The 14699-nt window shown below is 44.4% G+C and overlaps 1 protein-coding gene across 3 annotated transcripts in view; it reads right to left on the reverse strand.

Moving 5' to 3' along the window:
- Positions 1–2226: 2226 nt before the first annotated feature.
- shroom1 (shroom family member 1) overlaps positions 2227–14699 on the reverse strand; it is a 32046-nt gene continuing 19573 nt past the window's right edge. For 2 of the 3 annotated variants that reach the window (XM_070982346.1, XM_070982347.1), the window contains exons 2-9: positions 11235–14169; positions 10963–11122; positions 10566–10627; positions 9447–10088; positions 8654–9250; positions 7772–7880; positions 6861–7133; positions 2227–5032 (exon numbers count right to left, since the gene is read on the reverse strand). In XM_070982346.1, the coding sequence (XP_070838447.1) occupies positions 4778–5032; positions 6861–7133; positions 7772–7880; positions 8654–9250; positions 9447–10088; positions 10566–10627; positions 10963–11122; positions 11235–13954 (4818 nt within the window). In that variant the 5' untranslated portion in view covers positions 13955–14169 and the 3' untranslated portion in view covers positions 2227–4777. The remainder of the gene's footprint in view (positions 5033–6860; positions 7134–7771; positions 7881–8653; positions 9251–9446; positions 10089–10565; positions 10628–10962; positions 11123–11234; positions 14170–14699) is intronic. The other variant, XM_070982348.1, reaches the window with a different exon arrangement.

Consider the following 14699-nt stretch of genomic DNA (forward strand, 5'->3'; position numbering starts at 1 on the left):
AAATACAGCTTTACTCTAAGTGTTTTGGCTTGAGAACAAAGCTTTGCTAGTCTTCATGACTGAGCAGTGGTTAGAGGTGGAGGTAGAGCAGAGGTTAGAGGAGGAGGCTGAAGGTGTGCCGGCATTCCAGCAGGCACAGAGTTCAGAGTTCAGCTTGAAAAGTGAGCTTTCAAGCCACCAATTTGAACAGCTGGTACAGTAATCACAGTCATCGTCACGTTCAACCGCCCCCTGACCTCTAGACACTGTATATCATGGTCAATTTAACAGTTTTTTGATGGCATGCAGCAAAGAGAATCACACTCTGTGCTCCCTTCATGGCGTAGATGTTGCTTACCAACGGGAGCTTCTGTGTCATCCAGTGTTTTGTGTTTCCCTGAGACAGAAGGACACAGTCAGTGATTATCAGCAGCAAAACTCCTCATTACCCAGAGCTGTGACACAACTGCTGCTGCAGTGTTCAGACCATCCTGTTCCCTGCTTTTTGTTGTCTGCAGCGTTCACCACCAAATGCTCCTTCACTTACACTAAAGCATCTTTTTAATGACACTAAACCTAATTACCATGCAATTTGTGTCTGACAAAGATCTCACTTGCTTAAAATTCCCTGACTTGTGTTTTATGTGCCTGCTGCCTTCAGTGGGAATCAGATGTAAGGTGTTTTCCACTTTGTGAAGTACGCTAAGTGCTGCCTCGCTCTCCTCCTGAGGTTTCCTCTGCCACTTGCCGGCATGAAATCATTGTTTTTCCCCCTCAGTCCATTCTACGCCTTTTAATAAGCGCTTGATTTGCTGACAAACAAACTGGACGGCATTCCACTGTGAGGCTGAGCAACCAAGAGATAAGAGATGAGGAAGAAACAACATTTAGTCCCATTCTGAGCCCCAAAATGTGACTCCCGTGCCTGTATGGTAAATGTGAGGCTACATCCAGTGATATGACAATTTCTGCTGCTACTTTGGTGCAAACTGATAGCACTAACCGTAACGCTAACCCCAAACTTAAACTACCTATTGTGATGTCATAAGTAGCATATTTTCATTGACATTATGTATCACAGAACACCAGCAGCGGGTTAGCTTAGCATAGCATGGATACACTGAGAAAGAGCTAGCCTGGCTCTGTCTAAAGCTAACTAAAATTGGCTAATTAACTCTTATTTATGTATATTGTTCAATCTATCTATCTATCTAATATCATATGGTAAGTAGTTAGTGGTAGAGGTCTGGTGCTAAATATTGTTAGCTTTGGACGGAGCCAGGCTAGCTGTTTCCCCTTGCTTCTAATGTTTTTTCCAAGCTAAGCTAACTGCTTCCTGGGTCCAGCTTCATTTTTAATGTAGTCATGACAATGGCTTTAAATCCATTTTCAGCAAGAAAGTGTCTTAGTGTATTTCCAAAAGGTCAAACTATTGCTTTAAACTTCCATTTACCTGATGCTGTTGTGGTACCTGTCCATTCAATATGAAGCTGGACCAGCAGACAGTTAGCTTAGCATAGCATGGATATACAGGAAAAGAGCTAACCTGGCTCTGTTATATCTTGTCTGTTAAATCTGTACACAAACTGTCAAAACAACAAAAAGAAACAAGATATTACATTTTAATTAGCAAGGATTGCTGTAGAGGAAACACAATCCTGATGACAAAAAAGCATCAGAAAGTTATAAATATGCTTCCTTCTTCCATTTGCAGGGAGATGACCCGTTTTATTTCTGCACAATTGTCCTCTCCTCTCCCACCACTAAAGCATGTCTGTAATCTCTGGTTGTAATTGTTCTTTTGTCTCCGATGGATGATGAAGCTCCGTACAGTGTCGAAACAGAACATGTAAATTCATGCTCCCGGCTCAGTAAATCATTGGACTCTCAGAAGCAGTGTGTTGATGTGCCTGCAGAGGGCAGAGACGATCTGTGAGAGAACAATCAATGGAGGAACGCTTCAATTACTCAGGAAACTTCACATTTCTAGCAGAGGAAAACCAAAACATGACATTAAATAACTGTATTTAACAAGTTTATGAAAAATAATACGAGAAAATGTCCAATCCTAACCTGTTCTCACAGCTTGAATATTGCATAACATAATTCACTCTTTCTATAAATATTGCATGCATCCTATATCTGTACATCTATATACAGTATCTTGCACTGGATGTGATGCCCCTACATTAATGTTGCTTGGGAAAAAAGGACAAATGTGGTGCACAGGAATGAGAGGGAGAGCTTAATTTATTCACAATATTACAAACATCATGGAATTTACAATTCCAAACAGGCACAAAAAACAACTCAAACTCTCAGTGGAAACCAGGTGTGAAATATAGCAGAAAGAGCAGATTTAGAAAGGTCTCTGCTGTCAAACCACCAGCTGGGACACACTGACATATGCCTTTCCTTCTTGGCTTTAAAACAGTTTCTGTTCGTATCGATGTCACATGCCTCTATTGTGTGAAATGAAATCCGCTGCTAAAAAAAAATATAATCCTACTTCAAAAACAAGCCCCTTTCCTGCAACCTCCACAAAAACACTGCTTTGATTGAATGACAGAAGCAAGAAATGACTCAGGAAGCTGACAATTGTTGGTTAGTATGAACGCAGAAGAGCTAAAATGAGAATTTATCCATATGCTGCTCCTTTGTGGGAGTATTTTCCACACTTTCTCACCCCCCCAGTCTTTCTTTCTCCAAAATGTTGGTCTTTTGCATACTTAAGGGAATTCCAGCAGGCTGTAGGGAACAACATGAGAGTCTTTCTAACCCTTCAGCTCTGCGTCAGCACAAAGGCCAAAACAAACATACGCTTGTTTAGCAAACATTAACGGGCACAGTTGCAAACCTCCAGAGAAATGGTTGAGGGGCGGTGGCGGAGGTGGTGAGACTGCACAGCTGAAAACATGAAAAAGTCCATCAGTGAGGAAGGGTTTCCTGTTCGTGAGGAAAAACACGCTTTTAGTCATATTGCCAACTTTCTTTTGACATTTTGAGTGAGTGAAAAAATGATTTTCTGCATGTGGAGGTTGCTAACGATAATCTGCCTCTTACATAAATATCACATAAACAACAATCAACCCATACGCTGGATTTTTTTTTTTTTTTTCTTCAGTACAGCCAACAGGTAGAATTTCCTGAGGGATGCTCACAATTTGATCACGTTACGACTTCATAGGAGTTTTGTTGAAAACGTACACAGCAAACACCGACAGGAGATCTGTCTTTGTGCACCTAATCTCTACACACACATAATCATGACATTCAAGGATTCAAGCACACGCACGCTGCACGTATTCTGATGCAGAGCAGCAGCTCGCATCGCTCTTGGAACAACTCTCCGACGTGTTTGGAGATTCAGTAAAAAGAAATTCATACTAGTTTTAAAATCTACTGACAAAAATTAATGTAGAAACAAGTTTTGAAAATGTGAGACTTTACAAATTAGGGGAATAAATCTTTTGATTCCAGAGCGTGTTTTCATTCAGGGCTACCAAGAAGAGCTTTCTCACTAAAGCTGTGTGCATTTAAATACACCCAAAGGCTACACGTGTCTAAAAGTGGCTACACTGTGGAGGTAGAGAAGAGAAAATTAGTTTCAGAAACCTGAAGTGAAGACTGTGGACCTCTTAAAAAGTATTTCAAGTATCACATGTCACTTGTGCGACAAAGGGACATTAGGGAGAAAATACTCAGTGATATAATTGCTTACTTATAATCTGCTTTTAAGAGGTTTAGCACCTCCGTATGAGGAACCGATCCAGCATGAAATCATCAAGACTTAATGACATTAAGTATGAAATTGGCTGGAAAAGTATTTGCACACAATCCTTAATGTCGCCGGGTGCGCTCGTGTACCTTCTGAGAAACATTCCTATTTAAAAATCAATGACAGAACGAACAAGAGGGGAAAATAAAAATATGGTTTAAATGGATGGAGTAAGGTGTTCACTTGAAATCATTCTCATCTGATTTGAAGAAATGTGCATTTATGTATCATTACAAAGTGCTTTTTTTCATTCACCCTTTTTGGTTTTTAGTGCCTTAATTTGAAACACATTTAAAAATAAAAACATAAAAAAAAAAAAAGATTAAATCTACTACAGCTATTGTACATTTTACTGACATGATACAGTACACTGCCCCCTCTCAGGCTACTCTCTTTCACTGAAGCCTTCTCACTGGTCAAAATACAATCTTAAAGCTTATAATAGGTTTCCACAGGTGCAGATACAGGGCTGTAGCACTACCATCTTAATGAAAAGTGAAAGACAGTCGCTGAATCGCTAAGTAAGGGACAAAAAGTTTCCAACCAGCAGCTCTAATGGGAAATGTTCCACAACAAAATCAATACCAAAGGCACACAGAAAAAAAACAGTTCAGTCCTCTTTTCAACGGACACATGTACAACATGTTGGGAAAAGTCTTCAGATGCACGCTGCAGATTGTGCAGACTGACAATGGGCGGAAATTGGGTGGGTGAGCGTTCTGGGCACTCTCGGTAGACGACATAAAGGCAACGAGCTTCAGCCTCAACAGTCTTTATTGCTCATCTCATGTGTGGCCTATCGTTAAGAGAGGAGAGCAGGCGGCATGATGGGTCCCTCTGTAGCCTCTTTTAAAGGACAAACAAACGTCATGACAGGGTGCAAAAGGTTGGAGGTACCAGCTGGACCACTTATGATCCACACCTCACGTGTCTATGTGTAAAACTGAGCCAGAAACCCACTAACGTGTCTCCGAGCATCGAGAAAGAAAGGAGGAACCAGTGCTTTCGTTGCTCCTCCCTTCACAGATTCAGGCTGTTGGAGAGGGCCTCCAGCTGCTCCTCTCCCAGCCGCTGCTGCTCCTCCAGGTCCTTCTGCCGGATGAGCAGCGAGGCCTTGGTCTGGACGAAGCGGCGGTAGTCCTGCAGCTGCTCGGCGGACAGCTGACGCGACAGGAAGGTGGAGACCAGGTTCTCTCTCCGGTCCAGGTTGTCCTTCAGATCTTTGGCGTCCTCCCTCTGTTTGCACAGCAGACGGTGGCGACTGTCCAGAGAATCCTGAGTGCAGAGACACAGGGTGAAGAAGATGAAGTACACTTGATGTCGTTAAAAGGTTACATTTCCTCTCTATCTTACATGATATTGCCAAGGACAAGAAATATGTTCGGTCTGTTATTGCAACCTTATCCTGGTGTTAAATTCATGCCTTGCAGAGCATAGAGCATAGAAGAAATAAATATCCGGCTGTAAGCAAACTCAAATACAGAATTTGAGAGAACTGCTGACAGAAAATCTGAAAGTTAATTATGCCAAAAAGCTTTATTTTTTTACCCACAAGTCTCATATTTTGGGTTATATTTATTGTTTTAATTGAAAAGTAATATGTTGCTCCATACAAAAGAGAGCTGTGAAAGTTGTATGATCATATTTCAAACAGCCACAGGACAGGAGGTGCAGTGTTTCCTTGTGTCAACAGAGGGCAGGGTAGATACAAATGTCATCGAAACCGGGCTGGAGTTTCGGTGAGTCAGTGTAAATACCAGTGTTGCTGATAACAGCAAGAAAACAAATGAGCCTCTAACAAACCCTCAGTATGCTGCACGTTCAGCCGGGCTTTTGCAGATGGACAAACTAACAAGGAGCCCTTTGAGGGGTAAACCTAGAAATCTAATGCATCCATGCAAACATAAACTGATGCTGAAAACACTGGGAATCACAATGAAACAGGATGTTCAGAGGGAAAACAAAGCAAAGCACAGAGCTCAAGTGGCACGACTCATGATAATAGCAAATTCATTGCTCTCATTCAGACAGGAATATATAAAATTAGATTTGAAATACAGACCTAATCACGGAGCTCCCTCATATGGAACATGATGACATTTAAGTATTTCTCAATATGTCAAACCAGAAAGCCCAGACCTATTAATCTGCAGTATATCTAGAATAATCTTCAAATGTCTCAAAAAAGCATTCAGCTCAAACACAGATAAGCTAAAAATTGGCAATTAAACACAGATAAACAGCATTTTTCAAATTCCACACGGTGAGAAACCTTGACTCCATTAAAGTCGCCCTTCAACTTTTGGCTTCAAGTGGCATGTTTGCTCTTCTAAAGTCAACAGGACAGAGTATGGCTGAGGGCATGGGAGCAGCCACGCACTTCTGACACTCATCGCTGTCTTTTGGCCAGAAGCTCGAAACAAACTGCACTGAACGAGATTTGGAAGGTGACATAGCACGATAATCCACCTGGAGCACACGCTAACAGCACGGTTTTACTCACATGCATTAGTGTGTATGTATAAACAGCTTCAAGGGGACAAGACAGGAGTGTAAATGGGACTGTAAAACACGTGATGGTACATCACAGTACATCAGTAGATTTTTATCACATCTTAGGTAACTGATTCTGTTGACCTTTAACCCCAGGAGTCAGTCAGAGATGCCTTCATTAACATACTGGTGCTCTGTACTGAGAAGAAGACAGATGGACAAAGATTCATAGTTTGATGGTTTGGTTTCACGCTTTTAATTAGTTGCGTGATGTGAAAGGTGAATAATTAGAGTACTCTGACAGAAAAAGAAAAATTGAAAGCATTATGTTAGTTTGGTTATTTCCTGAGATTTCAGAGGGTCATTGAATGCACCGCTGTGGAGAGCTGTCCCTGCTGGCAACTCTATTACCATTAGATAATTATGAAGCTTTGACAAAAAAAAAATTCAAATTCAACAATAAATGCTTACTCATCAAGTTTTTGCATGTTTTCTTTCAGCATACAGAAATTAATAAAAGAAGATGAAAGGAAAGTGCTCTTATTTATGAACCCACAGACCTCCAAAGACAAAAAAAAACCCTCCGGAAACAAAGCTTTTGCTTCCTCACCTTCTCCTCAGCATCTGTGTGTTGGTCCACGGTGCTCAGGGCGTTTTGTACCCTGGCCAGCCGGGCAGAGAGGCACAGCAGCAGGTTGATCACCCTCTCCAGGTCTCCTATGAACAGGTTGTACCTCTCCTGCTCCACAGGCACACAGCGCTCACGGACCAGCACCTCCAGGGCCTCCCCGTGGGCCGTGTTCTCCTGAAAATCTGTCTGGAGGACTCCACGCTTCTCTTCCACCGAGCACAGATGCAACTTGATACGGGACACTAACAGGCGCTGTTCATTCAAGCACAGACGGTAACACATTAGAGATTTTAGGGCAATGATGCTCCAGAACAGATATACATGGTGAAGAAATGTGGAGCAATAACAACGTGACCACATAATGTCAGATTGCAGGTGAACCAATCATAATATTTATTTCATATTTGCTGCCACTTGATCATTGCTGTATATACAGTAAGAGTGGATGTGTAAGGCAGTCAGGGAGAGGGGGTGGCCATGTGCTGAGCCAAACATTAGCAATTGGGAGACACTGATAAGAGGTAGACAGTACATCATGTGCTAACTAGCTCAGTCTGAGTGAGTCTGTTTGAGGCCAAATAACTTTGAGATGGTATCAGTGTAAAATCACCACCACTTTTTCTGTTGTAAAAAGAAAAGACCACAAGTCCTGTTTGTTCTGCGGTCCCTTCTGGTTTATGGTCATTTTTACTGTACATGCATCAAAGCTGTGACACCTTTAGACATACTGTACTGCACATAGACACTGTATACTGCCTTGTTATATACGTTTTTGGGACACACTGGTCTCAGTCTGTTTTGTTGTGGGATCTTCATAATGGCTTCTTTCTGTTGTGATTGTGAAACATCACTTCTCTGTCATGCACTATTTCGCACAAATTAATAATTACCTTCTTCTCAGCGACGTCAGCTTTGCTCTGCGTGTCTGTGCACTGAGGTTTAAGGCTGTCAGGAGCAGAGGAACAAGGAGACGGTTCAGCCCCTTCGACCGCTTCAGCACTAGAAAAAGCAACGTGTGTTTAGGTCAAGCTAGCTTTTTTGCACCCTGCTGATGCAGCCAATGATCCCTGGCACCACAATGCAGCACTGACATGCTCAAATTTAAAGTCTATTTCAGCTGTGCCACATATAGTCTTATACCCTGAGCAAGGCACCACTGTTACTTCTTACAAAACACTGGAATAAAACTGCACATTCTCTATGTATCTGAAGTGTGCTTACACTAGCAGAAATTTGAGTGCATGTTCAGCAGTAAACAGACAGCCAGGTGTGTCTGTGCATGTGATGCAACAAAAGGTAACAGCGCAGGTGGAACTCATTTTTTTGGCCATTAAGTACCGGTTTCAAGTTTCATAGAGAAACTAATTAATTTGGCCTCGTCTGCAGTCTGAACACCATGTCAACTGTAAAAGGCTTTGAAAGATGTGAGTGAGATGGATTATTCTTTCCATCTCTGCGTGTATATATAAGATAAAGAGTTATGTAGTCACCTTCTCTAAAGCAAGTCCAGCTGTCTTTCTATGTCATTTCTATGCTAACATCTAGGGCTGTAGCAAATGTGACTTTTTTCACATTTACATACACATACTGGGAATGAGTCAACTTTCTCTAATGAATACCATTCGTCGGTTTCTTCAACATAAATACATGGAGGCATTCATTAAATGTTGACTTTTGGACTTTACAATGCTCTGGAGTTACTGAAAATTGGCCAAAGCCACAATGTGAACTGGTGGAATGTGCAGCTTATGTTCCAGGACATTAACGTGTACCTTTCTGCAGCTCCTTTCTGCTCCTGCTTCTTCTTGTAGTGCTCCTCCATGAGCAGCGTGTCCTCTGACAGCAGCTGCTCCATCAGCATCATCGCCGTCTTACGATTGGCCAGTGGGTAGAGCACTCTGGCCAGTGATTGGTCGGCCTTGACAACTGCTTCCACAAGTTCCTCCCACTGAGGTCCCTCTGTTGGCTGCTCCTGGCTCTCCGTCTCTCCCTCTGGTGTTCCTCTCTCCTCCACCTCCTGCTTTTCTCCTAACTTCTCATCGTCCGTGTCTGGATTTTTCTCCTCTTCCACCTGCTGACCGATGTCTGCGTCAGAGATGGAGGTGCAGGGAGACACGCAGGTTTCACATGTCTGCGGTGGAGGGCCTGAGCTGCTGGACTCGTCAAAAACGTTGTCCGTCAGCAGTGAGCTCTGGGCTTCCTCTTTGGTCTCTTCTTCTGGGGGGAGAATCCACAGCGATGGATCTGTGGTGACGCCGCAGCTGAGAGACACTTCGTGGTTGGAATCAGGCGGTGGGGTGTCATTGCTTCGTTCATCCACCGACTGCTCTCTCTCTGATCCAGTCACAGAAGGAGAGGTCCTGACTCTGCTGGAAGTTAAACAAATTGTGGTTAAGGATCACACCTTGCCAAAATTGCATTTGAAGAATCATAAACGCCTGTTAGAGTTTGCTTTGGTTGGGCACCTGAAGGGTGATATATTCAAATGATGAAGATTTCAGGAAGCTGTGGCAGGAAGTGGGATGGCACGTTCAAATGCTGCACTGGTGTGGAGTTGAATCTTACCTGGAGGAGGGCCAGTTTTCAGAAGGAAGCTTTGCCTGGGTGGGACTGGACGAGGTGGATTTGATTTCCCTCTCACTGGTCTCTAGACCTCTGGGGGACGGTGGGTTCGATGAAGCCTCACTATTGGACCTGAACACATCTGTGACAGGGCCGTGACATCCAGGAGATCCAGAGTGAACTCTGGCCCTGGAAGAGGAGGACGAGGAGGTAGGGGAGGTGGATCCACTTGAGTTCCTAGTTCCTACTGTGGCATCCTCCCCTGGTTCTGAGCTCTGCTTCGACAAAGACTTTTTCTGGGTTTGGTTTTGCGTCTGTCCCTGAGTGTTCTTCTGACCGACAATCTCTCGCTCTTTTCCTGCTTGCTCTGTTGCACTTTGTTTCTTCCTCCCTCTGTCCTGGGCTTCTCTGACTTCAGCAAAGAATGAAACACTCCTCTTCTCTCTGTCCGGTCCACCTGGTCCAGTCGAACTTCTCCACAGTTGATCCAGCTGTTCGGAACTTTTACTCAGGACTGACGGTCTTGTTAACTTCGATGCCCCAAGCTCTTCCATGGACTTCCCTCTCTGTGCGACCACACGGACACGCTGCTGGCCCTCAGGGGCTGGCTTTACTAAGGAGTCCTCAGTGGCATTCTTCTGGGAACTGACATTGACACGGAGTGTTTAAATGTGTAACATAAGTCATCGATTGATACAAACTATGGTTACTTCAGAACAGAGTCTTGGCCTTTAAATTAAAACAAAAACTATTAAATTGACACTGTCACATTTTCATATGCAATTACTTTACAGGCAAATAAATCTGCATCATACAATTCTCAGACATTCTGGAAAAATTCAATGCAAGACTGGCAGTAATAATTTGATATTCCTACAAATCACAGAAATAGGCCAACTCCTTGAAAATGGCTCAGTCAATGATTCTTTTACGGTCCCTGCATAAATCTTTTAACAGGAATGTTGGTTTGCTGGAGCAGGTGGGTGTTGACTTTCTAGTGGTACAATGAATCAAGTAGAGATTTATAGTCTGTGCTGCAGCACACACACATCACTGACCTAATACTCTCCTGACCTAAAACTAATAAAAATGTCCCAATTTGTCTGCAGGGCTGGTACATACCTCCAGGTTACCATAGAATTAACTGGTAATGGATCCCTCTCATTGTCATGTGCCTGCAGACCCTGCAAAAGACCCAAAAGGCAACATATGAATTACATTTTAATACTAGAGGAACAGTCAGATGTGGTTTATTAATATCTTGTTTTCTTTGACTTAAACGTTTCTGACTGCAAAGATAAGTTAATAAACTTAGACAGAAAGCTTATCAGACACTGACTTAAACTGGTGGAATAAAGCCCAGAATTGTGCCATTTATGATTTTAGGTGAAAAGGTTATGTCTGCATATATCTACCAAGATATTTTTTCATTAGCAGGAGACAACTGGTTGGTCAGACTACATCTTATTGTCACAGGTATGTGTTATATTTTTAAATATCTCAGCTTGAACTGACTTACCTCAAAGGCATGTGGTGTGGATGTGGATCTGTTCCTGAAGAAATTTGGTGGCTCTGGCTGGTCCAAGAGACTCTCCACTGAGGCAGACTTCCCCTGAGATGGACCATGGCTCTCTCTCCATCTGAGTTGATTTGACTGAGCTGAGAAGAACTGTGCATACCTGTTTTGTAAAAATTAAAATGGAACAGATAAGATGTTTGATTTGATGCACACAACAAAAAAAAAACAATCAAATTAATTTCTTGCTCTCTGGATCTGCTTCACTTTTGTACCTGATGGAGCTGGTGGAAGAATCGAGGATGCGGCCCGCAGAGTGCGGCCTGTGGAGTTTATTCTTCTTGGTGTTTCTGCCTTCATGATTTCCTGATTGAGGTCTGTGAACCCAGTCAACTGGTTTCTCCCCCAGAGAATGCCTCTGTCTGGGTGGAGGTGGCAGCTGAAGCCCCGGTTGCTGCGGCTCTGCCACTTTCTGGCCTGTCTTACGCTCCATATACTCCACCAGGGCCTTGTGTTGCAGATGTTTTAAGTTCGTCTTCGAAGCACTGGAGGCTGAGAGGGCTCGGCCTCTTGTCTCAAACATCTTCCTTCGTGTTGCAACCAGTCCCTGCTCTCCTTGCTGCTCTCCCTCGCATTCAACTGCAAACACGTCGTCACTTTCGTTGCCAAAGGAGCGGCAAGCAGAGTGGAAGGGGAGACCACCAAGCTGATTGAGTTTCTCTGGTTCAGAGTAGCACATCTTCTTCTGCTCTGGAGTCAATCGCTTCTTGCATCCGATTCGTGCTACCTGGGGTTGGGCCACATTTGGAAGTCTCCCATTTTCCTTTTCAGTGTCATTGTCCATCTCTTTTGGACTCTCCCTGACTTCTTCCATTATGCTCCCCCTCTCTGTCTCCTCAGAAGCCACAGAGGGAGTGAGTGTGTCTGTGGAGGTCTCAGAGTCCTGTGATGAGGAGAAAGTGTGAATCACTGCAGGCGTCAGCTCAGGTTTTTGCCTGATGCGGTGTGGCCGTGACAGCTGTAGGTCCCTCCTTTTAAATGATGTCTCCCTTAGGACTTTAGACTGGGCATCCTTCAGCTTCTCTTTGTAGTACTTTTTAAATGAGTCGTCCAGGGTGTTACAGGCAGAGATAACTTCACCTCTATCGCTCTTGCCTACGTCACTTTTTGGAGGTCTCTCATGATCGCTGGCAGCCACGTCTCCATGACTTGTTTTGTTTAGGATTGCGTCCTTGCCTTTTACACTCAAATCAGCATTCTTTTTAGGCTGTAATGCGGCCCTGCTGGCTCCGGTGAGGTGGTACAGAAGTGGTGTCGTTTCTTTGTTGATCCTTTCGCTGGCTGCATCTCCCAAGGGCTGTCGCCTGCCTCTCATTGCCTGCTCCTCTCGCTTGTGGTGGTTAGGCTGTTCATTGCTTGTCAGTGAAGTGACTTCATTCGTTTGTGAGGTTGAATGCGACTGACAGTTTCTGTCAGGTCCACAGTAGAATATAGGGTTGTTGGGAGTGTGGCGGCCAATCTCTCGACTCTGAGTCATGTCAATTTCTTCTAAGGCATCTAAGCTTCGAGAGGACTGCATCGAGGTGAGGGATAGTCTGCGATTCTCCTGATCCTGGCTCCTCGGGGACAGGTCCTTACCCTGGGACATAGAAGTGAAAACCTCTCTCTCATCTGGAATCGTACCACTGGAGGTGCGAGAGCTCATTTGAAGAGGTCTAAACAAATTATCCATTGTGCTGTGGCATCGTTCTTTTTCTCTGAGCTGGTGCGTCTCCAACACAGTGGAGCTCTCACTCCCAGCCTCAGACCCACACAGAGATGCAGAGTGCGTCCTCATACCAGCTTCAGACGGCTTACACACTCCTGTGACAAAGTAGAACTGACCCTTATGCTGGATGCTGCTGTTGATATAACTCTGACCAGCACTCCAGGGGCTGCTAGCCTGGGTTGGCTCTGAACCGAGCCAATCGTGAGCAGAATGTGCCCTTTTGTGCTGATTCTGAAAATGGCTACTGCTCCCACTGGACTTATCGTGATGGTCTCCATTGCATGCACCACTGCTTGAGGGGTGTCTAGGTTTCAGGTGCTCGGGCTGGCTTGTGCCTTGGGGAGGTGATCGGCTTATGATGTTTGATGACTTGTGCTGCTCAGAGGATGCTTTGCTATCCATAATGAAAAGATATTCTGTGTTCAACGGCACCCTGGTCTGATCATGAGGCTTGAGGTGGGGGCGGTAGCTTGGTGGCTGCTGGGCCTGTGGCTGTTGCTGCTGAGAGCCCCTCCAAACTGAGTACACTGTGTCAGAATTGAAGCTTGAGTTAGTTTCTCGGTTAGCTGTCTCAGGTCTTGGGGCATTTAGACCGTGTGACTGGGGTCGAGTGTGGGGTCTCGGCTGTTGTTGAGGCTGTGCCTTCTGGGATTGCAACTCAGTGACGGGGCGGTGGACTCTGCTGTTCTCCAAGTTTTTTGTGGCTATAAAACTATCCAGCCGTGCAGGGACAGGAGGAGGGCGGACAGCAGGGTAAGCAGTTTGGGATGGAGCCCCAACAGGCACCTCTTGTTTAGACAGTACTTTATTGTTGGTATGGAAACTGTCATTACCATTGTGGTTGTTGTGGTTTACTTTACTGTTGGAATTGTTGCGGTACTGCTGTGAGATAGCTTCCACAGAGCGATAGAGCTGGTCCATGGTTCTTGAATCCGACTGCAGAACCTGGTTCGGATGATAAATGGACTTTACGTACTTAAGATCAGCATAGTGGCTGAAGGAACTGGACTGTAGGTCGTCTGAGAGAAAGGGAGAGGGGTAGTCTGGGGCAGTGGACCCGCCAGAGAAGGAGCTGTAGGCAGAGTCTCCTTTGCCGTGTTGGTGATGGGCAAGTTGGTCGGCGATGCTGCTGTTGGACTTGGCTGGGGAGAGCCGGCTGACAGGCAGGCTCAGAGGATGCAGGTCCACGTTGCTCATTCTCTCAAAGTGGAAGCTGTAGGAATCCATGGAGGACTGGGGTGGATGGCAGGAAGGGAAGGGCAGGGTTTGTAAATGTGCTGTATGTGCGTGCACGCTGATGCATGTGTCTTTGTTGTGGGTGAAACTGGGGAAATTACCACCAACACATTTGCACCAGGTCGTCTGTCACGCTTTCAGCTAATTAGGTCATTTTCCTGCCTCCTTTTTGCTTATTCAAAGCCTCTTGAAACGCTCAGTGACTCCTGAGGGAAAAAACAAACACAGCACAGACAGGTTATCAGCCTCAAATCTTGACTTAGTACTCATGCTCCAGTTATACATCTGTGGCCAATGGCTACTCAAGAGTAGTTGGTTAAACAAAATATCTGTTCAAACAACTGGGGGGAAAAGAAAACACCCAGTGACTGACAAACTTAATTTTTCATGAGGCTTTGTTTTGACTGCTTTGCAAAAGCATAACAATTTAACGCAAACAAATAAATGCCCACTCAGTTAATGGCACACACAGCTCACGCCACCACATCACAGAAAAACACCTTCATACCTCATGGATGTCGTATGCATGGAAGAAAATTCTCCACCAGCTACATGCTTGTGAAACTGTTCGTGGGAAAAGACCTGCTATTTTTGCAGGGTGCTTTCTGCTCAGACACTATTAAGATGCCAGAAAACAGTAAGTCACCACTGATAAATCTGTGCCTGGCATTTCTAGGTCAAATTCCTCTTGTAAAAATCTCGCTCCATCTGTTATAAGTTGTAAAGCCAAATCATA

This window comes from Chaetodon trifascialis, chromosome 16, assembly GCF_039877785.1.
Source record: "Chaetodon trifascialis isolate fChaTrf1 chromosome 16, fChaTrf1.hap1, whole genome shotgun sequence".
NCBI lineage: Eukaryota > Metazoa > Chordata > Actinopteri > Chaetodontiformes > Chaetodontidae > Chaetodon > Chaetodon trifascialis.